Genomic DNA, 27,446 nt, shown 5'->3' on the forward strand with positions numbered 1-27,446 from the left:
GACTAACACTGACAGGAGTAGGAGTATCTGTCCATTTCTTATTGCTATATATATATATACATATATATATTTAGATTACTGCACTAAATCATTTATACAATATCTTTGGTCTAACTATTGTTTATGGCGTCTCATCTTTTTTCCAAAATTCATTGAATTGGTTGTTTTGCTTTCACAGTTTCAATTGTTTCCACTAAAAAAACTCTGAAGGTAAACTCCTCTTTTCAACCTTTCTAGGAAGCGTGTTTAGCTGTGCTACCTGAAATGATAGGGACAGTATTAGACTCTTGTTTATTTAACCTTGAGCTGCAGCGGCCTAGATTTAAACATAAAACCTAGATCGGCCTAGATCTAAACATAAAACCGAGATAAAATTGCTCGATGCATGTCTGAAAGGGCTCTGTGATACATGTAGGTCCCACAAGTGAAATGTCACTTTACAAAGACAAGCCGAGACTCAGTTGTTGTTTCAGAGGCTTTTATTGGGAACTAGAGGCAGTTCTAGCTAAAACACACTCTCCATCTGTCTTTCTCTTTCTGGCCCTCAGGCTGCTCTTATAGTTTTACTCTAAACAGTAACCTTTGACTCCGGCACTTTCAGCCCATCCAGGATGTTTTTACCAAAACAATCTCAGTAACACAATCGCCTCGGCTTTTAATGACCCGGGTTGAATCTTGACATTTCCATTGTTCATTACTGCATTGCTGCCATGGCACCGTTTGCTTTCAGTTTCACTTGTTTCTCCGCAACTGAAACCGCATTCGTATGCAACAGTTTGGCATCGGCAGAGTATGTTAATAGGACAAATTTAATGCTGCACCAAACTGGCTTGTACCTCACTCACTCTCGTGTTTTGTAGGCTGGAGACACAACACACCTGAGAGCTATTTGGTCACTGTCACACCAGTTCTACACGTGTCCACCGGCGCCACCAACAGGAAAGGTAAGGAATGGCAGCAGCAGTTTAAACCCTCAGATGTAGGCATGATCCACCTACTGTCAATGAGCTGCTGCAACTTCAAAACTCGAGTCACCTGCAGACCGGGAGTGTTACAATTGTACTTTTTACTCATAGTATTGGAAAAAATATACAATGGATAGACGCATTGGCTTAGCATGGTTTCAGGTGCTTCACAATAATAGGTCTTTGTTCATCATCCTGTGTGTATGTTAGCTAATATGTGGTTCAGGTTCCTCAACTAAAACCACTTGGGTTAAGACAGATGGTGATTGCTGAATACGAAACACACCGTTGACATATTGTTGTTAACTGTGGCTGTTCTTGTCGCCTCTCAGCATCAGTGAAATTCGACAGGTATGAATCACAGTGCGCGTAATACAGCCGGCATGACAATGAGTACGTGGTGAGCATTGAATCAAAAAACATTCATACTCAGTTCAATGTCAAGTGTCTCGGGTCTGATTGTTCATCTGTGTTTCCGTTTGTGTGTCGTGACTTTTCTGCTGTTTCATCCACATGGCCGCATACAGACCTCCCCGGACCAGCAGCTCCTCGTGTCTGAACCGAGCGGGAAAGTAAGAAGCACAAAGGAGAGAAAATGAGATGAGGGAGTGAAGCCAAAGGAAATCCCAAACTTTTATTTACACACACGCGTGTTTAGAATATTTAGAAATTGTTTCGTATTTACATTCTGATGCACACATTTCAAAAGGAAAAGGAGAGCAGGCAGAGGAGAAGGCGGGTCACTCATAATGTCTTGTGACACCAGAGCTGCTTTAAAAACAAAGTTGAGCTGTCTGAAATCCTCCCGCAGACTTTAACCAACTTTACTATGAATTAGTAAAACCGCGAGACTGTGACTGTCTGGACTGCCAGACGGAGAGAGAGAGAGAGAGAGAGAGAAAGACGGCGAGGGTCAGAAATAGAGGATACACAGAAACTGAGCGAGATGGAGAGAGGAAGAGAGAGAGCAGGTTGATGCAGAGGAAACAAAGACAAGCAGAATTGCAGAGGGGAAAGAAAGAAGAGAAAGGAGAAAAGAAAAACATCTTGAAAGAGAACTCTGATTTAGCAATGCAACACTACAACCATGTCCATGTGGACAGTTCAAAAAAGCATCAGAATCGATGCAGCAGAATCTTTGTCTTTTTTATTCCACACATTCTTCCCCCTTGACAAAAGGCGGTGCCTACATTACCCACAATGCAACGCGACCACCAACAATTTGGTTAGAGATTCCGGAGTGTAATTACGTAGTTGCGACTGGCATGCGGACCTGATGCTGATCCCTGCTGGTGATTGGCTCGGTGATCTGAGGGACGGCGGGCTCAGTCACTTCCTCTTCCACCGTCTTTCAAATTACACTTGCAATCGGATAACCAACGCATTTTTAGAGATGAGGAAAATGAGGAATTAAGTAGAAAACAAGTGCTGTGCAACGGCGACGTACAGCCACTATAAACATTTTAATAAAGAGATGTCACACGCAGCTTTTTTCTCTGCTGTTTTCTCTCCATTTGGCCTTCAGTCCACGCCTGCTTCTCTCACACGAAATGAAAACGTCGCAATTATACAATATTATCTCGAGTTACTGTTTACCTGCTTAACATTTAGCATTCATGAGCTGCAATCAAATCACCGTTTTATCATCATTCCGCTGTCTAACAACATGTGTCAAACATGTAACTGAGAGTTCAGCTCTGTTAAAACACGTAGAGCAGGAGGGCTGACGGTCCCACTGCTTAACAGATGTTGGCCGAATGACGGTAACGAAGGAGAAGAGATTTTTTTTTTAGATCTTTACAAAAACCACGTAAAGACGTAGGTTTGGACGCATGTTGTGTTCGGATGTAAACGGTGTTTTCAGAATTAGCGGGCTTAGTGTGGACGCAGTCCTCGTAAAGGAATGTTGAGAACAGGGGCAGCCTGAGGACGGGATGAGGCCTCTTCCTGTCTCCGTTTCATGATACACTCCCACACTTTGTGGCAGAAACTTTGTGTATTCTGACACCGGAGGTTAAACGGGCCTGCCTTGTGTTTACATCACAGAGTCGATCAAAAGACGAATGGTTTTTGGCCGGTGTTCCCCCCCACATGCCTGCAGGGGTTCACCCTCCACTACGGCCCTGCATGTGACCAGCTCATCTGTCAGGCGTGTTCTTGTTGATACCTGGACGTTATTATGGACAATACGCTCAGCTGGATGATCTGTGTTCATCAGAACTTAAACATCAGAAAGTGAGATGTATCCCTTCCTTCCCCTCTTGCATGCGTGAGTGACTTCAGTGTGTGACAAAGGAACTCTTCATGCCCAGCTCCTATATCAAAGGACTGTATGCATCGGTAGTTAAGTGGCAGCTCCACTGTGTGTGTGTGTGTGTGTGTGTGTGTGTGTGTGTGTGTGTGTGTGTGTGTGTGTGGGGTGTGGTCCATCAGCCTCTGGGGCTGAGAAAGACACCAGAAGGTTTAAGGGTCACAAACAAAAACACACTCAGAGGTTTTGATCTACAGATAACAAATTTGCTAGCACTTAGGACACACACAGTCACTCAGGTGTGTCACACAAGCACACACACACACACACACACACAAACACATCAGTGGCTGCTGTCGGAGGATGAGACAAAAATGTCCTGATAACGTCCCAGCACACTTGCTTCTCAAATTCTACTTTACTTGCGCACAAAGGCCCTCCTTACCTTCCTCTCTCTGCTATCTGTCCGTTGTGAACCACCAGGATCTGGTTTGCTCCGACGATGGTGGACAACCTGCGACATCATACAAACATTACATTACCACAAAAGCTAAAGCATAACAACAATAATAGTCTGTAAAGACATAGAACACACACACACACAGCACTGAGCAGTTTGTGGTTGTGGCCAGTGGTCACCCGACAGAATCTATACACACGGTTTATTCCCAGTCCAAACTGCGCGCGTACCAAGTGAGTCCCAGCGGCCTTCTGGTTTGTCTAGTTTCACTGAGAATCCAACAGAGCAAGTATCTTTTACATCCATCAATATTAAACAATGTAGTCTTGTAGATGATCTGGAATTACTCAAAAACCTTCTTAAATTTGGTAAAGAGCAAAAGAATATCTATCTAGTCACTAGATTCAGTATATATTTATATTTTACCTGACAGGAGCTTTGTTCCGTGCATTTGCAGTGCTTTTGAGGAAGGGTATTTTATCAACATGTATGCCTGAAGATACACAGAGTGTCCCCTTCATCTCTGGCCACAGCACAGCAGTGTAACGACAGCCAAACACTTAAAGGCTAATTCTGGTTCATCACAACTTGGTTGGTCTGTAAACTGTGACGGGTGATGGATGACAGTTTGGTAACAACTTTGCTGTTCACCTTCGTTTCCTCTTCCAAATAAGTTTGATTACTAACAAAGGAAGAGGCAGAGGGTAGTAATTCCAGAGGTGCCAGAGGTCGGGAGGAGGGGGGTAAGATGAGGAAATGGGAAAAGAGGAAGACATGAAAGAGAAAATGGGAGGGAGTCGTGACGTGCGGTTAGATATTAAATATGTTCAGTTGTCTTATAAAAGTAAAACACACACAGTCATTCCTCAGTAATCACCAACAGAAACACTCAAACACACACACACACTCACACACTCACACACACAGCTGAGTGTGTCGCTCTGGGTTGGAGAACTCTGTATGAACTTGTCTGTAAATTATTAAAGTTAATATTTATGACCGGTCTCTGATGAGAGTCTGATTAAAGCCACACTCGGTGACTGGCTCTGAGCTCCGGACTCGACTTTGTGATGCGACCAAACACGGGGGGGAGGGGGGGGGGGGGGGGGGGTAAGATGCACGGGGGACTGTTTTCCACGGATGTGTAATTTTCAGCGTTTCTCTTTCGAGAAATGAAATGTCTGAGATAAACATACGAATCAGAAAGTACGTTTTTTGAAAAGTGAGGGGGGACATGTTGCCCCCATCAACAGCGAAATTACACCCTTGCGCATGATGCAGAACAAAAAAAAAAAATGGTCCAGCAAACCATAGAGCTCGCGCCTCTCCAAACTGCTGAATGTCACTTCAAGCTTCAGCAGAGCCACCACTCTGCTTTCATGTCATCAAGGCTATCTTTGGACGTCCACCTTCAATATTTGATAGAAAACCTCGGTCAAAGGTAGAAATATCTCTCCCCAGAGACTGCAGACGTCAAAGGGTTTTTTTTCCCCCACTCATTCAGGCTTTACAGCAAGAAGAGCACGTCCAGTGTGTTTACATGCGGGCAGGTATACTCTGGGTGTGTGTAGTTCATGGCCTGGTTTTAAAGGTTGGGCTGAGGATAAACTTTATATGCATGTCGTCGCCTTGCCTTGGGATGCAGCGAAGGATGAAATCCCTCGTGTTGACCGTCTTTCAAGGCCCGACACGAGTTCAGAATCCTCGTAAAAACAATGCGGTTTTCATGAGATTCAAACTGAATCTAAAGCGTTTGGGCCAGCACAGGATTGCGACAACAGGAAGTGAACACAATATTTTCACCCCTTGGTCCCATTTTTATTATTATCAAAATGTGTTCTTTATGCTTTCAGTCCAGCTTTAACAAATAAAATGTTGATTACCTGTCGTCATGAGTAAGGCCAGGGCCTTTTTAACTGCAGGAAAAGCACAGGCGTTACTCATAACATTAATGATGGCTGATTTGTAGTTACGTGTACCAGTTCCAGGGATAATACCTGGGTATTATGCATGCTGGCTTACTGTCATGGCTTGCTAAGACACTTCGATGGAACGCAACCATTGTTTGTATTGTTATTAGTTACACCTGTGCTTTTCCTGCCATAACAAGGCTTATTTAACCCGGTGCAGGTTCAGGTTCAGCTTGAACTATAGGAAAAAGTCATGTCTGCCCTAATACAGCCATTACAAACAATAATAAACTGCAATCCCACCGGTCAGCTCTTTGTTGTGATATATGAAGCCTCGATATAACACTTTAAGGCTGGTCAAATAGACATTTTGACGTGTCACAGTATGAGCAGAGTAAGGAAGGAAATGAATGACGGTTGAATTCCATTTAGCTGCTTCAGTTTCATGGTCCTGGTATTGTGCGTCACACTGTCACGGCTCACTGGGACACTTGAATGGAACAGAGCCATCGTTAATGTTATCGGCAACATCTATGCTTTTCCTACTATGACTATAGCAGCCACCGTTAATGGGATGTTAATGTCACATTAATGTCCCTCCTTCTCACAAGTATTAGTCTTTTATAGCCATATATTTTTCAACCCATGTTCAGTGCAACACATTTAGTCCTCCCACAAGGAACAGCACTCCTGTTCTACTTCCTCTACTACTTTTGCGCGGAGTTATCTGTATTTTTAAGACGATGGACTTTCAGGAGAGCACGCAGGAATGAATCCACGTTATAGAAGGTGAACAGGTAAAGAAAGGTTTTTAAAACCACGAAACTTTACTACCCATCAATGCAACGTACTCAGGTTTACCCACCCTTTGAGTCATCGCACAGTTGAGGGTTTGGTTTTATCAGCAGATTGCTTCCATGCCCTGAAGGGAAACATTCCCTCCGTCCAATAACTGAAGCCGATTAAAGAGAGACTTCAGCTCACCCTTCAAAGTAAAATCATGACCTGTCTGTCGTGACTGTGTGTTTTCATTTCATTTAAAGCCCAACTGATTAAGTCAATAAACAGTCCTGATCCTACGACCAGACTCCATCTGTTGCTGCTATTGAAAGATTAAGAAGCTGGTGGATCAACTTATCCAAAGACTACTGTTCAATACAGAGAGAGAGACTTACGCGGTAAACTGAGCATCACACGATTCATTTAAAAAGCAAGATAATAAATATTCAGAATACACATTGTGCCTGGCTGGATCATTTTGTATTTAGGATCAATAGATAAAGAATAAATAAACAAATTGACATAATTAAGTTGTTGTTTGGTGCCGACAGTAACTTCAATAACACAGGCAGTGGACACATTAACACCAGTTCAAGCCAATACAACCGCCAGTTTACGCAATGCTCTTTTGTTGAGGCTGTCATACAGATTAAACATCGAATTTAAATGAGTTTACTCACAATTCAGGACTTTTTCTACACCCGAGCAACGATCGGCTCAGTTAGAAAGAGTTTTACAAATGCCTGTTCAGTGTCAGGACCAGTCACAGTCAACATCTGTGAACAATGTTTGTATGCACAAGTCAGAGTTTCCATACAGGTGCACACGCGTTTGTTTTTATGAATCCCAGTTTTCCGGTGGGTGGCGGCGCACACATCTCCCCATGTGTGTATGACTATAAATGGGCAAATACATCCACCTCGTTTCAACAATACAAAGAGTCCACAGCCATGCTAGCAGCTCTGTGAGGCTGCACTTGGTAAACGTTACCAAGTGCTAACATGCTGATGTTTACCATGTTGACATCTTAGTTTGGCATGCATGCTAACATTAGCTAATTAGCAGGCTGAAGGGAATGTGATTAGTTTTCTCTGTATTTGGTCATAAACCAAAAGCGTAAGACAAACACTGATGATGCCGCAAGAGGAAAAATTCACAGGATCACCAAAGTGATTACAATTCATCCTGAGGGGGGCATGGATGTCCGAACCAAACGTCATGGCAGTTCATCCGGTAGTTTTTGAGATTTTCAGTCTGGGCCAAAGTGGTGGACCGACCGACGTGGCTTTGTTGACTGTTTCCAAAAGCCACGAGGGTCTAGGTCTAACAACGTGAAGCAGACAACACAGCTCAGCGTAGAAGAAGACTGACTCAGTTGGTCAATTAGTGGGTTCTCTTGTGGCAGAAAATACAAAATACGCACGTTTTGCTTTTTGACCAATTGAGTCAGTCTTCGTCTGTACAATAGAAACCACGTTTTGCACAGAGGAAGTGATGAAAACTGGGTTGACCCAGTGTAGCAGGAATCAGCTACTTCACTCCTGCTGTATTTTAATGTCTGCGAGTGTCAGAGCCTTTTGCAATATCACTCAGACTGATGAGTAACCAGACATCTGTTTCTTTTGCTTTTGTTGACCGGTCATCTCATATCCTCCAATCAGCTTTTGGTTTTAATCTCTCCATCCCTCTCTTTGTGTCTGCTCTAATCCTGCTTTTCCTTTCATCTCACTTACTCACATTTGGTTTTTCTTTTCAGCCTGGTCCTGTTTTACCACAGCAACTGTAATCACGTCGTAACAGACCAGACCACTGTCGTTTCTAGAGCGGAGTCGTGCGTTTATACACTCAAGTGTCAATGGAATAGAAATCCAACACAACGTTGGAGCCACTCAGCATTAACAAAACATATCCACGCTTCACTCCATCACTTTGGTCCAGACTGAAATATCTCCACAATAATTATTGAATGAATTTCCGTTAAATGGTAGAGACATTCTTGGTCTCCAGATGATGCATCCTACTGGCTTTGGCGGGCCCCTGAAGCTTTTAGTGAAATGTCTTAACAACTATCGGATGGATTGCCATACAATTTTGTACACAGATTCGTGATGAATTGTAAAGACTTTGGTGATACCTTAACTTTTCCTTATATCAAATACCTCTGGCCGATGGTGAACAAAATAAGCATTACCTGCTAAACATCATAGCGTTAACATTGTAATTGTCAGACTCACAGAGCTGCTTTCTTATTCCACTGCTTTTTATTGTGTTTTTAAGCCAAAATTGCACTTTTGTGTCTTCTGGGAGGGTTAAATGACTTTCTATCTGACTTCAATAATAGTCAACGACCACTGGCTTTGAGTTGCGTGGTGCTTGATTAAAACAAGGGAACTTATTAGCTTCCTAGTTATACGACACACAGCTTGGCAGTCATGTCACCTGTGTGCGACCACTATTGTCGTCCTGTTGGTGCAGACCTTGGCCAGTGAAGCCTGGATGTTCCTCTCAGTCTGGGTGTCCAGTGACGAAGTGGCCTGGTGGAACAAACACCAAACAGTATATCAGTGTCAGTAATAAGCAGTATAGTCAAAAGAAATGCTTTTTGTTGCAGTTTAAACTACTACTTAGGAACAGTTTAGAGTTAGACAAACTTGTCATGTTGTATATATGTATTTTGTTCTCAGATCTCTCGTTTTAAAGAGATCTTGATCTTCATGGGACTTCCTGAATAAATAAAGTTTAACTAACCAGAACGGGACACAGAACTTTTTGCTGATATAATGTTTAGGGCAGCAGTCATAGCTGGACACTGAAAGAGATGATTTTCATTTCATTGAAAGCTACGAATGGGCCACTATCAGGTACTCTGCATGTGTTGGGATTGCTGGCCTGACTCGTCCTCAAGTCACCATCTTTTGTTTCTGCAAAAATGAAAGTTCTCCAACAAGGTATTTCTCAATCTGCCTGGGACGATACTGCCTGGACCTGCCCTGTAGTGAATATCCTTTTTAACCGTTCATGTTCGCACAAACTACACAGGAAAGTGTGTGAGCAACGCCACTGGCACGTGAGCTGTTTGTCTGCACGAACAAGTTGTTAGAAAGTATGTGTCTGTATCCTCACCTCATCCAGCAGAATGATCCGAGGTTCTTTCAGGATGGTTCGAGCAATCGCCACTCTCTGCTTCTCCCCGCCGCTGAGCTTCAGACCACGCTCCCCCACCTCCGTGTCATATCCTGGTTGGACACAATGCAAACCGTTGTCATTATTGTCGTCACTATTCGCTTCCTGCATCCAGATTTTTGAGCATCAGGAAATCAAATTGGCACAACGTTACTGTTACAGATCTGCTTCAGCCAATGTCTAAGTCAAGCAACGAAAAGCCTTTTCATCGTCATCATCTACACACACTCACACACCCCAGCCTGACCCTGAGGTAGCTCCAGTATCCTGGCGTGTATGTCAGCAGCCATGGCGGCTCTCTCCACCTCCTGGTTGCTAGCTGTAACCCGGCTGTAGCGGATGTTGTTGCCGATGGTGTTGTTGAAAAGAACGGTATCCTGGGGGACCACGCCGATGTACGACCTCAGAGAAGACTGACGCACCTTGGACAGAGAAAGGGACAAAGTTGTTAGCTTTGGAATTACAGGCATAAGGCTTTGCTTCCTGTCAAATTTCCAGACCATGTTGGAGTTCTCTGTCTACTTGCTCCAACCCGACACCCTCCACACACACACACACACAGCATACATCTACATAAATGTTGCATGGTTTAATTCATCCTATACTATATAATGCATGCTGCACCAGGTCACAGACAGCACTCGTCCTAAAGCGATTTCTGTCCCTGTCTCTCCGTCTCTTCCACAAGCCTAGCAAGGCTGTTTTGTCGTGTAGGGATTAAACGTTCTATGAATGAATTTCTTTATATTGGATCGAAGGACTATGTGTTCTGCGAAAGGGGCTGTTCGCAGTCTTGAACGGAGCATCTTCAGATCACTGTTTTGGTATTCTGGCCCGATTTTTCAGCAGCAGGCAACTGTTTTCCACAAAAAAAGCTCTGATAAACCGACTGCACACCTCCTGCCCAGCACGAAACCAATGACAAACAAAGTTAGCGACTAGCTGGTGAGCATTCAGCAGCTTTAGAAAACAGTCTTTCCAGGGAGGGTTTAGGGCTAGCATTGAAATGGCTGATTTCCAGCAGCAGACCAAGCTCATTTAGGCATGCTGCAATTTGTAATAGTGAACGCTGCAGGTCAGTGAAGCTGGGCTGAACTATTGCCGTAAAACCTGGAGCAACTGACTTAAATGTGCAACCACTTACAACGCACAACACTGTTTTCCGTTGGCTTGTCACTTTCTGCCAGATTCTTAAAAACTATTGTTACATTAATTGTGAAGTTTAAACACGTTTACATCTCCAGACTGTGAAGAGCAGATGGCCCAGACTAGAAGGGACTAGTCTAACTTGGTCTGATCGGTTCAGATCAAAACCACATTGGTATCAACGAGTCGCTACGTTTTAAGAAGAAGCTTCTTGGCGTTTTATGAATCTGGCTCTTGAGCTCTCCAGAAATAATTTCCGGTTCTCCATGACTCTCTGGTGCAGTACTTGGAGTACTTTCCTGTGGAAAGCTTTCCTCCGCAGCCACAACAATACAAATTCCATTTCCTGCACCAGCTCGGTTTGGCTGGTAATCACTCACTTTCCCTTAATTTGATCTCTTGTGTTTACTTTTGGTATTTATTCCACTCAAGAGCAACACAGCATCTGTTTCTGATAGAGGCGGGCTGACAGAGCTTCTAACACCAAATGGTAGGAAGAGAGAAAGAGACAGATGGAGAGGGAAAAGAAAAAAAAAAGGGGGATAAAACAAAAAAGGAGGCTTTTAATGTTTTTCATTGAAACATCAACTGAGGATCAAAGAGAAAATATTAGTGTAAGACAGCTGTCCTCACACACAAGACATAAACACAAACATTACCGTAAATCAGTTAGATGATGCAGTATTGAAGATATTTCCCCTGTTTTCAACTAAATATCTTTAATCTTTAATAATTTGTTTTGCCAAATACGTTTAGCAGCAAACAGAGTTGCTCATAGAGAGGAGGTGGTTGACGTTACTGCTACTAAAACACAGAGTGGGTAGGCAAACATATTGGAATATTATTATTATTATTTAATACTATTATTATTATTATTTAATACTAAGACCACAGTCTTTCCTTATCCTTAACCATGTGCTTTTAGTTGCTTAAACATAGTCATTAAAAGGAAAATAAGCTTTTGCAAGTATGCTGCTAAAAGCACTTGATTTAATTATGTCAATCTCAGATAAGTTCGAGTTTACATTCACTTTTATGTAAGTGACGAATGACAGAAATTCACGACGCATCAGGGTTTTATTTTGGAAATTTTGTTGTGTAAAATTCAAGCAGAGTTGGATGAGAAGATTGATACCAATCTCATGTCTGTACACTAAATATGAAGCCATCGCCAGCAGCCAGTTAGCTTAGCTTAGCATATTTGAAACAGGGGAAATGGCTAGCCTGGCTCGGTCTGAAGGTAACAAAACCCCATCACCTCTAAGGCTCCCTCTAACTCTTTATGTCTTGTTTGTTGGCCGGGCGCAGTAACTTCCTGGAGTCTCTGCTTGTTGTCTGGCAGCCTCATGGTGATGACAGGACTCCAGGAAATCTCCCGTTCACTACACCCGTTTTGTATTGATTATACAAACGAGATATAACCTGTGATAGATGCTAAAACTGCTGAACCCCCCCCCCCATTCCTTTCTGGGGTCAGTGGCTGATGACTGAAACCTACAATCTGACAGTCAGATGCCCATGTCATGCAGTGACTGGCCAGGTGTGGAGGTGAGAAAGTAAACAGGCGCCATTATCTCCATAAGTTAATGATTGCTGCGCTTCCCTCTGCAGTCTTTGTGCTAAGCTAAGCTAACCAGCTGCATATTTACCGTACACACACACACACACACGAGAGTATCAAACTTCTCATTTAACTCTCAGCAAGAAAGCAAAAATTAACAATTCTTTTTAATAGTTCGGCTCTTAAAAAGTTTATTTCCAGAGGGCATGAATGAGGACTTTATAGAGTTTTTATTGTGGTTCTCTTAAATATCTCTTCAATGGTGTTTGTTTATGATGGATCTTGTTGCTCTCATACTCTTTCTATATATTGCACTTGGAAAAAGTCTTAAGAGTAAAGTGTCTCTCAAGTATGTCACATTAAATACGCACATTTTGACCTCTTTTTCCTTTCTCCATGCACCTTGGAAGAAGGTGAAGTGCCAGAAACAACCACTCTGGCTACGCTTTACTGACAAACAGGAAGATGTGACATAGAATAACAAGAAACACTGGCTGGTTATGAGCAGTGATTGCCAACGTGACAGGAACTAAACTAAGTTGAAACTGCTGTCTATATCTCTTAAAATCTAAAATAAAAGGAAACCTGACTGACACCTTAAAAACACACAGATGAGTCACACAAGCATTCAGTAACCAGCCGTCGGCCTGGAGTGTCGGGGCCAGCAGAGTCGGACTCATCAGAGCTTCACCACATGTGGCTGCCATATGCGGCGACAAACAGCGCGGCAGAGGACAGACGGACCAAAAGCAAAACCCACGAGTCCATAAGGCTGAGCTGTGTCCACAGCAAGTAAAGGAGTGGACGCACTTCTGCAGATCTCCCACATCGCAGAAGAGAACCAAAGGCTAAACCGCAGCTGAAATAACTTGTCCTTTAAGGTTTTGAAGCCACTAGTTGACACATTTACTTACTCATAAAAATCTATTTACAATTTCACATTTTCAGATTATTTTAAACACTCAAAACATCTGAATTTACAGACTGAGATACAGAATGCGAATAGTGAAACTATAGTATTAGGCAAAAGACTCGACTTGGCTAACTCACACTAGCTTAGCTTCAGATGGATGTTTCTTACAGTGTGGTAGCGCTAAAATCACTTCATGGCCAGCATGGAGAGGGGTAATTGCAGAGACCAATGACTCTCTCAATGTACATAATGTGAATAATGTATGAAGACAGATTGTGGAAAAATAATCTGAACTCCTGATCTTTTAAACTGCTGAAAAGAAAAGATCCCACAAGCGGAGCATCTTTCAGCAAAATCCCATCACAGCAACTCATTACAGAGTCTGCTGTCATCGCATTGAAAGCATTTGGCTGAACATTTCAATCTGTAGTAGATAAAAAAAAAATGTATAGCAGTTAAGTTAAAGTTAAAGTAGCAAAATCTACATACATGAAAGTTGAGCTTTCAACCACGTCTCAGAAGACAAACAACCCTGAGATGAAGTCAGAATAACGCTCGAGTGAGTGGAGCTCGAGTTGAGACATTTCTTTTGTCAAACCACATGAAAGGCATTTGTGATTTTTTTGAGAGGCCTGTGTGTGCACCTCCACAAGCTAAAGTGGTGAATATTTGCACATCTGTTTATGATGAGAGGTGGTCTGAGCCGGTGGAAAAGGCGCCTCCATCTTTCTGCAGCTAAACATTAGTCGGGGAAAATGTCAGCTTCTGCCAGCAGGCGATTAGTTTAGCTTAGCACAAAGAATAAACGGGGGCGAACAGAAAGGTTGGCTCTCTCCAGGGTTTTAAAAATGCCTCTACCAGCACCTCGAACTTGATCTTTTTGCTTAATCCGAACACAAACGGAAATTTTAAAAACGCCAAGTTGTGGTTTTACGAGGTGTTACGTGCTGAAGCTACTTGTTGGGCAAAACCAGGCTAGCCGTTTCCCTCCGTTTACACTCTTTATGCTAAGCTAAGTCAACCCCTGCTGGCTCAAGCTTTGTCTTCACAGTATCGTATAGAGATGGGAGTGGTGTCCAACTAGTCCTTTAGAGTGTTTTTGCATCCAGCGAAAATTTCATAATAATTAATACTGAAGATGAGACCGGACGACTTGTTAAGATGGACGTTGTTTTACAACACGAGAAATGTGTCAGATAAGCAGCAACATGTGGAACAGATGGTGAGTTAAAAAAAACACAACAAAACAAAAAAACTGCTGGCATCAAACCTAAAACACATGATTCTTCCTGTGATTCTCACTATCACTCTGCAGCAGAGGTGAGACTTTATGATCACCATCTGCTCCAAATTCTTTTTTTATTGATTCGCCACAAACACCTCTTTTCAAATGTGATTAGGCTGTTGAAGGGAATTACCAGCCAGTTAAATAGTTTATTTCAATATGTCAGTTTTTAATTTTCACCTGCATTGTTCTTCTCCATATCAAATGACTAAGAACTCATGTATTCCATAATGTAGATATTAAACGTTGTTGTTAAACTTTTTATAGACTTATTTGTAATTATATGTGAACCATTTGGCTACTGAATAGGCGATATCATCACACATGTTGTCCTAAATATATGGGCTAATCGGGTCATACTAAACCTACTAGTAGGTTCATTTTATTTCAACATTATATTAACATTAACATAGTGCTGCTGAGAGATATCTAACCTGCTGTCCTGGTAAACAGCTTACGTAGTCCACATTTTCTGTTCTAACTGGCATAAAAAACTCCACAATGAGAGCCAGTGGATGAGACTTCTAGAAAAGAAAAAAAAAAATGGCTTCCAGAAAAGGCCCGGCCCCGATGCTGCCCAACACAACAACAGAATAAGTCCTTCAGCAGAGGAAGCTGAGGAGTTCCTGCTCCTCTTCCTCCTCCTGGAGAGGCTCAAAAAAGCAGGGCCGATAAACAGCCTGAATCTGATTAAAGGCACGACCACATGTGTGTACGTGTCTGTTGATTAAATGGTCGTCCCGCTGCGTAATTATAAATGAGACTCCTCATAATCATCACCAGCCGTTTCCTCTGAACAAGCATGTCCGCCATATTAAAACAGGTGTGTGTGTGTGTGTGTGTGTGTGTGTGTGTGAGAGTGTGTGTGTCGTAAAGTGCTTGTGCAGTTCGGTTGTTATTGAGACTTTCGGCAAATCATAAACAGAGTTAGTTCAAATACAACTGCAATAAGTGGACTATCTTTACACACACACACACACACACACATCTAGCGTCTGGACTCGTTGCTGCATTATTCAGGAACCTTTTACTATGATTTATTCACAGTGTCACTGGAGTGTGTGTGTATGTGTGTGTGTGTGTGTGTGAGAGAGAGAGAGAGAGGGAAAGTGGAAGTCAAGGTGCGTGAAGCAAAGGCAGAAAAAAAGCAATGACGAGTGAGAGATAGAAAAAAAGAGAAAAGAAGAAAAAGATGAAAAGAGAAACGGACACATGAATCAGAGAGAAAGAAAGAAAGTGAGACAAAACTCCTTAGAGCTGACAAAAAAGGACTCAAGGTTCAGTTTGCTTTGTTGGACGGAGTTAGAGGAGGAGATCAATTCCAGTCTCATGTTTGTGCAGTAAATATGAAGCGGTTATCGGTTAGCTTAGCTTAGCACAATGACTGGAAATGAAGGGAAACAGTTAGCCTGGCTGTGTCCACAGCTCAAAAACCCGCCTACCATCACCTCTAAAGCTCAGTAATGTGTTAAAAAACCAACAAGTGGTGGTTTTACTGGGGGGGGGGGACTATGTCTACGCCTGCCCAATAACTAGTCCAGCACAGTCCAGTCTTTAGGCTAACCAGTGAACCTACATCAGCATGTCCGCCTGGCCATCACACCTTTTTGTGTCCAAGTTTAAGGACTCGGTCCCACAACAAAAGTTAATACAGAAATATGTTTTGTGAACACAATTCTGGATGTAATGATTCGTTTAATGCAACACTCCTGGACCCGTGACACCGTGGGAATTCAGCAAGTGGACCTCTACGACTTGTATTTGAGTTCCCCTGGTGTAGACCAGCAGCAGAGACCGAGGTCCACATCCCGAGACCGGTCTGTGGTTACTTTTAGGCAACCAAAACACTTTAATTAAGTGTGAAGGTTTGTGAAAGATTGTGGTTTTGGTTAAATGTTGACATGTTAAACACATCAAACAGACTTTTTCTGTATTAAACCAGCCACAATCTTCCATAATATATCCATGAAAAGTTTAATGATGCTGTAGTTACTACAATATTAACGTGTTAATAGTCCAGTTGGTATTACGTTTCCTGCTAAATGTATTTGTTGTTGCAAATTAGGTGTTAATAAACGTAATTTGTTGCCTCTGACAAAGGTTTCACTTCTAGAAACAGACCTCTGAGCTGCTCTACTCATCCTGCTGCCTTTATAAACCTGACCAGGAAAGTGTCTAAAACCATGAAAGCACTGATAAATCTCTTTCAGTTCCTTCTCCTGTCACTTTACTGTCTCGTCATGAAGCAGCTGAGAGCGGTTTTAAAGTCCTCCTGTCATCAGCTGCCAGACACTGTGAGCACTGCATTAGCTGGCTGATGTAAAAACAAAGCAAACAAACATAAAGTCTGCTGTTCACCTGATGACTCTCAGTGCACGTGTTGTGCACGTGTTGTGCAAGTGTTGTGCACGTGTTCGAATGCTCTGTTTCCCTGGAAGGACACAACGCAGTTGGCAGTAACAAAAGAATACACAATTTGTAGTTAATGAACCAAAGCAAGCAAAAGTATGAAGCTGCCTTTGATCTGCGATGACCTGAACTGAACTGAGTGTGTGTGTGTGTGTGTGTGTGTGTGTGTGTGTGTGTGCGCGCGCGTGTTTTCGTGAGTACGTGTGTGTACCTTGGAGATGTCCTGACCATCAATGCGGATGCTGCCACTCTGCGGGTCGTAAAATCTGAACAACAGACGCAGGACGGAGCTTTTCCCTGATCCAGACGGACCAACCTGCGCACACACACACACACACACACACACACACACACACACACACACACATTATTGTCTGTGTGTATGACACGACAGTCTGTCACAATGCTATTGAATTTAAAAGGTTGATTCAAACAAATGCAAATATTTTTTTTTTCTCACTTCCCTTCAGTGGTGGAATGTAACTAAGTACATTTACTCAAGTACACCACTGGAGTACAGTTTTGATGCTACTTTATACTAATATTGCACTTTTGACTACAACATTAGTTTGTTGCTTTGCAGATTTGGATTATTAATGCAAAATATACATAAAGTAGTTGAAATTAACTATATCATATAATATGTATGATTCTGAAAAGGGCTATTCTGCTTACTTTTGGTACTTTAAGTAAGTTTTGATGCCAATACTTTTGTACTTTTACTTAAGTAAGACTTTGAATGCTTGCTGTAACTCTAGTTGTGTTTAGCAGTGGTGGAAGAAGCACTCAGATCCTTGACTGAAGTAAAAAAAAATAGCAGTACCGCAGCATAGAAATACTCAGTATACAAGTAATACAAGTAAAAGTCATGCGAGAAAGTATGTTAGTTTAAAATGTGGTTATGGTGACACATTAAATAAGACTTGACAGACGACGTAGATGTAATGAACGGAAGGCAACGTACCAAAGCGACGGTCTGTCCCGCCTCCACAGTAAAGCTCACATCCCTGAGAATCTCAGTGCTTCACACACACACACACACACACACACACATAACAGCAGCAGTCAGGATCAACATTAACTTCATGTCAAGGCTTATTTTATTCTGGCAGTAATTCCTGAAAGTTTGTGGATTTGAGAAAAATCAAACAAGACCATGAATGTTTGAAAATGGACGTTAGATTAGTTTAGTTCATGTTTTATTTTGTTTGTTTATTCTCGTGCGGTTCACCAACACTGGATCATCTCTGGCATGTTTACTCACATAGTGCTGTAAATATCACATAAGTACCAATGCAAGTCAGTATGTTTTATCTGTTTTAACCAACTGTGATACTTCTGAATACAGATGAAGCTTGTCCTTCAAAATAAAAGCCTCCCAAGAATTTCAAATGGTATAATTATATCCCAAACAATTTAACATGCACGGAAGTGACGGATTTTCTTCATATTGTTCATTTAATTAATTCATTTGGAGGCGCTTTGTGTGAGTCTTGGCTTCCTGACCTTTCTTTACATTATTTTGAACAGCATGTCCACCAACAGGTCACCGGCTCAATGCACATCATTATCAAATGATTCATATTAATAAATCTGCCACCTCTTCAGTTAGTTCGGTTTGGTTAATGTTAGGGAAACCCTGACTGTGTCACATGCCGTACCATCCCGACTGACCTCCGCCCTCTAAGTGTTTGACTAAATGACTAAACAACGCTGCTGTCTTTCGGGTGGGGACAGTCTCTGTTTTCATGCAGTCTGTTCGAACAGTTGTATGGGTTAAATTATAAAAAGGCGGATTGAAGTGTGAACAGATCGGTTGTTGGCTACACACCCGGGCACGTAGCTGAAACAGACTCTGTCAAACTCCACCTGACCTGCTGTGAGCTGCAAGTCCTGTGCATCCTCAGCATCCAGAATCTGTGACGAGGAGGAGGAAGAGGAGGAGGAGGAGGAAAGAGGAGGAGGAAACCAGGAGAAGAGAGATCACACGGGGGGGGGGGGGGGGGGGGGGGGGGGGGGAGAGAGATAAGAATTGGAAGATGACATTTGGTTTGTAATTTGTTGACCAAAATATAGAGATACAAGAAAAATATGAAATTGATCTCAACTCAAGATCCATACTCATCCAGAGCTTTCAGTCATATCGTGTCGTCTTTGCTCGCAGATGTTCAAACTTTCTTTCTCATCCTTCTCGTCCTTCTCCTCCCACCCTTAAGTCTTCATCCCTCAAATCCCTTCATCTGTGCACTGATATAGTGACGTAATCATTAACATCTTCAAAATATTACAAGTTTGATTGTCGATTTATCGCCATCCACTTTTGCTATCCCTCTCTCCCTTCTGACCTCCTCCTCACCCTCCTCCTCCCCCCTGACTCCCCTCGCCTGCAGCTTCCCAAGCCAAAGAAAAGGGCCGCTGTGTTTTTAAGGTGCTCTAATGCTTTTGTCTACATTCATGTGGCTGTTTACCATATCAAGGGCCTGTGAATGTAGGGAGCCTTTAGTGAGGCAGCCGGAGGACGCCTTTTCCCACCGAAACACACACAAAAAGACAGACGTACACGCAGACTCTGTGTCTTAGTATGTGTATGCGCATGAACACACAAAGTCACACACAAACACTTGTTGACCTCCTAATCCGCTGACCTCTGACTGTGTGAGTTTCTCTGTTTCCAAGGAGGACTGAAGCAGCGTGACGCTGATCAGAAACACACATTTCATTTACCGGTTTATTTTATATTTCTCATCACGTTATTCTTACTTCTTTACTTAACGAGAGAATACATTCCATTGGATTACATCTAAACTGAATAAGATTAATGTATTTTATTTTAGTTTGAAATAATGCTGAAAGTTATATATTTTGATTACACTGTACATGTAAAAGCCCAACTAGAGACAAAGTTAGCAATAGCTATAACCCCTCTGTGCAGCGCATCACTTTCATAGTAACTATGTTAAATTGCATCATCCCTATCAAATCAATTGCAACAGCAGTTTCTTACTAGTCATGCTGATTGTAAAGAGATGAGCCGAACGTTACAGCTGAACAGTGATATGACGGGAGTGCGCCAGTGACAATTCACAACAGCATCTATAGTAAAACACATGAAGCAGTATCAAATACAGTAATACAAATGTTAAGAATAAGATGACGAAGAGAAACTGCCACCAGCCGGGACAAAGACCCTTTTTTTCATTTGCTCACATCACAATATTGAAACGTTTTTTGGAAGAGGTTACATCATCATGATCAGTTTGAGTCTTTTCAACCAGAAGAGCCAGAAACTCAAAACCTCTGCCCGTCCTACTGAAGTGTCCTTGACACTGAATCCAGGTCCTGACCTCTGTCCCAGCCCTCTTTCGGCCGAGGACCCTTTTTTTTTTAGCAAACAAGGCCACAGAGTCTCCCTCACGTCTGTTGTCGTCGGCGGAGGAGAAAGCACTCGGTTCATTAGCACCAGGAGCGGGCGGTGTTTGAACAGACTTGGTCCAATATGAATCCAACTACAAAATGAAAACTATACACCTGATTATAGACGATTATTCTGTTGTGAGACTCGCCTCTTTCTGCTCTGTCAACAGCGCCAGCATGTTCTCCATGTCAACGAACGCACTCTGAATCAGCCTGCAGGGACACACCAGACGCAATCAGTATTATTAGATAGGCACATGTAAATCGTGGATTTGAAAAAAAATTTTAAAAAAATCCAATTACCAGCATCTAAAATACAGTATTGTTCAAGACAATGGATTGATGAATCATGGATCTTGGTCTACCGGGGTCCTTCTCACCTGTAGTAGGTACCAAACCAGTTCAGAGGAGTGTACAACTGGATGATGTAGGTCCCAAACAGAACATAGTCTCCAATCTGAGGGGAAAGTAAACACACGGACGGAGTACCGAGAGAACTTTCCTGATCCTAAAACAATCGATTTATAGACTGATCATTTGTTTTTTTTTGTAAACTCTTCATCTGTAAAGTAACTAAAGCTGTCAGATAAATGTAGAGCAGTAAAAAGAACCATACTGTGAAGCATAAAGTAGAATAACTATGAAATACTCAAGTAAAATAAAAGTACCTCAGTACTTGAGTAAATTTTGTTTTACTTTCCAACTTGTATGTGATTTGGATGTTGGATTCTTCTGTTTTTTACTCTCGACTGATACCTGGAACTGCCCCTCAGAGACCAGGTGAGCGCAGAGCAGAGATCCAGCCAGCAGTCCTGATCCTATGATGATGTTCTGGGTTTGATTCAGCAGAGCCAGGGACGCCGAGCTCTTCCACTCACAGTGCTGCGCAAACACAACCAGCACACATGTCACTGACTGTACGGAATTATGCAAGAAATAAGAAGCACGGAGAGATTTGTCTTATCTGCTGTCAACACAAGCGTACTTGATATTTCAGAATGGCTTCCTCAAAGCAGCGGACTTCATAATCCTCAGCGCTGTAATATTTGACCTGCGAAAGTAAATGAAATCCAGAGAACCAAGACCGAAACATCCTGAAATGAACTGCAGCTGAAATATCCACAGACATTTGAAACAATCTTAGAACTTTGTGAAACATCTGGATAACACTTGAACTGGAACATCACAAAAACATCCCGGACATCCCCAGCTGGGTGTTTTCACGAGTGCAGCGGACCACACCTGGACACACCTGGATGCGGCGTTACGTACCGTCTCAAAGTTGAGCAGGGAGTCTACGGCTCTGGACTTGGCGTTGTTGTCTTGGTTGTTCATCTCTCTCCTGTATTTGGTCCTCCACTCTGTGATCAGGATGGTACAGGCTGCACACAGAGAACTGGCTGTTATTGTGGGGAAAAAGCCTACTGTTCTTCCATCCGCTGGTCATTTAGCGCTCTGCTCTGTTTTCTGGGACACCTTGTTCTTTCAAAACTGAAATGAAAGGTTCCATGATGAAATCAACGTGGATGGACTGTAAAGCATACACACTCACACACACACACACACACACTCTCACTGTGTGTCACTTTTGCTTTATATTTACAGCATTTACATAAATTTTATATTTATATATATATTAGTTTATACTGGTGTGTTCTAGTATATTCTTTACATTGTGTATTGAGCTTCTATTAATATATATTTCTGTCGACATGTATATTTACTGTGTGTTTACTGTTCCTGTGCAATGGCTGGATAAATCAATCTATAGCCCTTTGACCCAACCGCTCAAAGCAGATGACCCCCCCCCCCCACTTAGAGTCTGGTTCTGCTCAAGGTTTCTGCCTCTTAAAAGGAAGTTGTTCCTTGCTGCTGTCGCCAAAGTGCTTGCTCACGGTGGGAACCGTTGGGTCTCTGTAATAACATTATCTAGACCGGCTGTATTTGTAAAGTGTCATGAGGTGACTTTTGGTGTGATTTGGCGCTATGTAAATACAACTGAATTGAAATCGAATTGAAAGTACATCTGTCTATCGATTTTGATGACATTACATAGACTTACATTAATTTCCTGGAGACTTACTCAGACCTTAACCACTGACCCAAAAATCAACTTTTTCCCAGTGGGCTTTTGTCCTCAACTGGTCTTGAATCTGAAATGGTGTCCCTGAAAGTAGCCAGAAACACACACACACACACACACACACACACACACACACATTGACTCACTGAGGTAGAGGACCATGCAGGTGAAAACGATGAGTCCAAACCAGACACTGAAGTAGGAGACGAAGTAGATGATGGCGATGATGATGTCACAGACGGTGGGGAGGATACTGAACAGGATGTAGCTGCAGGCGAAAACCGTCACAGGTTATTAGTCCACCACGCGTGTGTTTCAGGAGAGAGAGGGAAAGCCTCCTCCTGTCCTACCTCAGCAGGTTGTTGATGGAGGAGGTGCCTCTGTCCACGCTCCTCAGCACGTCTCCGGTGCGTCTCTCCAGGTGCCAGCGCAGAGACAAACCGTGCAGGTGGGAAAACAAACACACCTGAAGTGTCGAGGGAGAGACTTCCTGTCATGTGACTATACCCACTGCTGCCACCATTCCTCACTGAGACCATGTCCAATGTAAGCAAGCTAAGACCTTAGAGAGGATCTTATTACTAAATGGGTAATGTGTCACAGAGAGGTGGATCACAGTGGTGGCTGTAAGAGGCATGTTACAGCTACCTCCTCAGTCTGCAGATCAACCTCATTCCACATGAAATATGAAGGGTTTTAAGGGTGTTGTATGCTGTACAGATTGTAAAGCCCCTTGATATATATATATATATATATATAGTCTGGAAGGGGATACATTTTGTCGTACACGATGATTCTGGCTTACTTCAACTTCAACCCATCACTTTTGGGTGATGATAATATTATCTCAGAAAATGGCAACATTGATCAAACAGGTTTTGACAGACTTTGTTATAGCAATGGTTCCATCTTTCCCAGACCTCAGCAATCACTTTATAATTACAGCTAGAAATGACAAGACCCAAGTTATAATAAACCAGAATTATCCTTTAACCATACTGTAGAGTGTACATGAGCAAACTAAGACAGTGGGAAATCAGACGTTAAAGTGAGGACTAAACAGTGAAGAAGTCTGAGTGGTACCTGAACGCCTCTGCTGGTAAACTGCTGAACTTTGATCCACATGAACTGACGGAGGTTGCTGATGAAGCCGGAGGTGCCTACGAAGAACAGAGGAAGGAAAGATATTCTGTGTACATCTTTTATTTTGTACGCACACGTTCCTCTATGTATGAACACACACACACACACACACACACACACACACACACACACACACACACACACACACACACACACACACACACACACACACACACACACACACACACACACACACACACTTGCCCACCTGCCCCTCCTCCTTGTAGGAACTTGAGCAGTGTGTAGATGCAGACAGTGGCAATCAGCGAAGTCCAGCCGCCTCCTGCAGAAAGCTCATTCACTGCACGCGCACACACACACACACACACACACACACACACACACACACATTTTCCTTTTCGTCTTGACCATCACAAACGTTGGTTTTCACATGACAGCGATGATAATGGCTCCAAATGAAACCAGCGTTTCACATTTACTCAAGTACTGTTCTCAACTAGAGTTTTGAGGTACTTTACTTGAATATTTCCGTTTTCTGCTACTTTATACTTCAACTCCACTACAATTCAGAGGGAAATATTATACTTTTTACTCCATTTATTTGATTACTTCAGATTAATAATACAAAATATAATCAACACATAGCTTAAGATGCATTATTATAGATTAAGATAAGACTTTAAGCATTAATGCATTAATAATTCTAATCCAATGATAAAACATACATCACATACATTTGCTACTTTTACTTGAGTAAAATATCTGAGTACTTCGGACACACACACACACACACACACACACACACACACACACACACACACACACACACACACACACACACACACACACACACACACAGTCATGAACACTGACAAACTCCCCTCTCTGCCACATTCTCATTCACATTCATTACCCTTTTTGTACAAGTGCTGGGAATCAGGTTGAAATGAAAAAAACAGACAGAGATGAGGAGAGAAGAGGAAGAAGAAGAAGAAGAAGAAGAAAAAGAAGAAGAAGAAGAAGAAGAAGCAGAAGAAGAACTGAAGATCCAGACATGGAGAGAAAAGAAAGGAGAAAATAATATAAAAAGATGGAGAGGGATGAATAAAGAAATGTGTGTATTCTACATTCTTTAACTTTTCAGTGGGGGGTATTTTCAACTCTTTGGCATCGGGTCCTGGAGTCGGAGGGTGGGAGGCGGGGTCGGACCCGGAGACAAAACGTCCGTTGTACCGGTGTGTTAACTCCACGAAAAAGGCCGCTAATGCCGGCTAAGCATGACTGGCAGGAGGGGGTGACCTCCCAGAAAACCCTCCGCACACACACACACACACACACACACGCACACACACTAACAACAACCCCCCCCCCCGCCCCCACGCCTTCCTCATCACACAAAGCAGCGCTCTGCTTCATTCTCGCAGCACTGGCTTGTACTTTCATGTTGCTCCAAAAGCCAAATGGGCAGTTCTCTAAAGGGGAAAGTAGCTGAAGACAAACTGAATGCTGACTTCCTCTGAAGTGGAGACTTCTGGGTTGTTGCCTTGTGGTGGATGCAGCCCTGAGTACAAAACAGGGCACAAAAGACCCTGGCAAGTGATGACACTGGCTGAAAAATAAAGGTTGCTTCCTCCTTCAAACCAGTCCGAAGATCTCATTCCACCGTGGCTGTACGGTGACAAAACCAGCCCAAACCATTTTCTACGTTACCGGATCCATGCGATTGGTCCAAAACTTTATATGACTTTACAGGACTAACTTGAGTCAGGTCAGTTCGGTTGCTCGACACACACTCCAAATCAACACTTCCTTGGAGGTAAAAGTTAGCCTGGTTCCAGACCTCCGAGTAGCTACCGGTTATCTTTGATTTGTTCCGGCGGCTGAATGAATTAAGTGAAACAAAATGGCAAATCAGGGTGATGATCAGGTAAGGCAAAAGTATACCCAAAGTGACCGCTTTGTGTCTCGTATTCAGGCCAGCAGGATAAGTAGACAGTTAGCCGCTGGATGTTGTTGTTTTCTTTTGTCCTGTAGTTGATTATCATGGTCGACCTTGAATTTGAATGGGTGGCAACGGGGCCTCTCGCCATGGCTACATCCCATCCTTGGCCTGCTAGGCCAAATAGCACGTGTCGTGTAGAGGACATGACTATCGTTATATTAACATGGTCGACATAGCAAGTTTAGCTGACATCATAAGCTGTTTGTGTCGGCCCAATGTGGCTGTTTTGGTCGTTTGTTCGCGGCTGGTGAAGACTTGTTAAGGTTAATTTGGGGTGAAGTGAGATACCAGCAAAATTAGCTCCTGGTGGTTGCCACGGCCACACTGCTGCAAGTTGAAAAAAGTGAAATCATCATTAACTCAGCAGCAAACATCCGAGCACGTTCCCAACAGTTGTTTTACGGTAGAGGTGTTCAGTCTCACTGAAGTGCCTTTGAAAGGTGAATCGAACTGTAAAGAAATGTAATAAATGAAAACACGATCAACTCTGGATGTGCAAGAGACAAACTTTCTTTAAGCTGTGGTCCACATTCTGCTGCTTTAATAGTATGACATCCTGACGAGGAAGACACACACAGAAACAAGGTGGACCACACTCAACTAAAAACTTGAGCACAATGCCATCTACAGTTTGGACAGTAAATTGCAGCAAACGGGTCTTTTGCTGGGTCTACATACAAGTTTTAAACTACACATTTAAGAAAGATCGGGATTCCTTCACAGCAGCTCCTCTGTTTTTCGGTGCTCACCAATGTTCTTGGAGTAAACAGGCACCAGCACATTAACCAGCCGCTCTGCTGCCAGCAGGCCCACACACAGCAGCACCAGTCCCTGCAGCGCCGCAGTGCCTTTGGGCCAGACGTACGGCAGCAACAGTCTCACCTTTCTGCCAAAGCCTTGCCAGACGGAGGGAAAGGAGGAGGAGGAGGAGGAGGAGGAGGGTTGGATCTGGACGGAGAGAGGGAGAGAGGAAGAGTGCAGTGATGATTGGTGTCACAAAATCCTGCATCCCATCAGATTTGAACATTTGAACTCAGGAACGCGTGGTGACATTATGGGTTATATATTCTAATTTATAGTGTTTTACGTGTATCTTTCATTTGTGTTCGTCTGTATTTGGACTGTTCACACTTAACCAGGAGTGACTTTTTCTCCTCGCTTAATTTGAATGAATGTACTAGCATGTTTAGATGTGAGCTGTAGCTTTGTAGCAACCAACTGGTCCATATCTAGCCACCTCAATACTGCCCCCTGTGGCCAGAGAGCAGAAAACAACCACTGCAAGTATGGTATGGTATAATGGGGAGGCGAAAACATGATGTGAAAACACCTTGACTCTTGGTGAGTACATTAACAGAGGTAGTTTAATCTCCCGATTCTCCTGTCAAGTTTGGTTCAGAGTCAGTTCTCCTCAGTGCTGTGTTGAATCTAACAAGAGTAGGCCGACCCCTCTGATTTAGCTTTGCACTCCTATAACACAGTTTTTTAGAAAAGAATCAAAATATTTTTTTATTCCACTTACTCCAAGATCAACAATTTAACCCAATCAAAAGCACGTGTAAAACTACTTTTGGATGCCTGTGGTTTAAACTTGTGGTTTAAACTTGTTGTTTAAACTGTGAAACAAGTGAATCTAAATGTCTGTTGGTGTCAGAAATGTAAACTTTTGTTTACTAAACAAAATAATTTGTAAGTAACCCCATGAGTTAACTTACCTCCACATTTACGACTCCTCTTTTTCCTCCTCGTCCACTCTTCACCGCGTCGTCTGCCATCTGATTCGCCTCCAGCTTATTGTGGAGTAAAACTCATTTCTTCAGCAGTAGAACAGCTACAAGCCGCACGCACACACACACACACACACACACACACACACCCTAGCTGCAGGATTACCGGCAAATATTTCATTAACTGGAGCTGCGTTAGTGTCCGAGAGTTTCACCTGCTGTGATGGTTGGTAAAAGCAGTCAGAGTGACTGA

The 27,446-nt window shown here is 42.8% G+C and overlaps 1 protein-coding gene across 1 annotated transcript; it reads right to left on the reverse strand.

The window, feature by feature from the left end:
• Positions 1 to 1,398: 1,398 nt before the first annotated feature.
• Positions 1,399 to 27,241, reverse strand: abcb6b (ATP binding cassette subfamily B member 6 (LAN blood group) b). The gene is made up of 19 exons (XM_070914770.1): positions 27,182 to 27,241; positions 26,216 to 26,414; positions 23,712 to 23,804; positions 23,444 to 23,520; positions 22,711 to 22,826; positions 22,507 to 22,628; positions 21,550 to 21,659; positions 21,263 to 21,328; positions 21,034 to 21,159; positions 20,658 to 20,734; positions 20,427 to 20,490; positions 18,695 to 18,780; positions 17,828 to 17,885; positions 17,075 to 17,179; positions 9,797 to 9,971; positions 9,490 to 9,602; positions 8,806 to 8,900; positions 3,662 to 3,730; positions 1,399 to 1,520 (listed from the first exon to the last, which is right to left on the reverse strand). The coding sequence occupies exons 1-19, from the start codon at positions 27,239 to 27,241 to the stop codon at positions 1,406 to 1,408; spliced, it is 1,926 nt and encodes a 641-aa protein (XP_070770871.1). The 3' UTR covers positions 1,399 to 1,405.
• Between the last annotated feature and the right edge of the window lie 205 nt (positions 27,242 to 27,446).

The sequence above is a fragment of the Enoplosus armatus genome, chromosome 11 (assembly GCF_043641665.1).
Source record: "Enoplosus armatus isolate fEnoArm2 chromosome 11, fEnoArm2.hap1, whole genome shotgun sequence".
In the NCBI taxonomy this organism is placed as follows: Eukaryota; Metazoa; Chordata; class Actinopteri; order Centrarchiformes; family Enoplosidae; genus Enoplosus; species Enoplosus armatus.

Coding starts and splice junctions, on each gene's coding strand:
- abcb6b (XM_070914770.1), bottom strand. CDS start 27,241: ATGGCAGACGACGCGGTGAAGAGTGGACGAGGAGGAAAAAGAGGAGTC. Junction 26,415..27,181: donor GAGGAGTCGTAAATGTGGAG/GTAAGTTAACTC, acceptor CTCTCCGTCCAG/ATCCAACCCTCCTCCTCCTC. Junction 8,901..9,489: donor GGATCATTCTGCTGGATGAG/GTGAGGATACAG, acceptor TTGTTCCACCAG/GCCACTTCGTCACTGGACAC.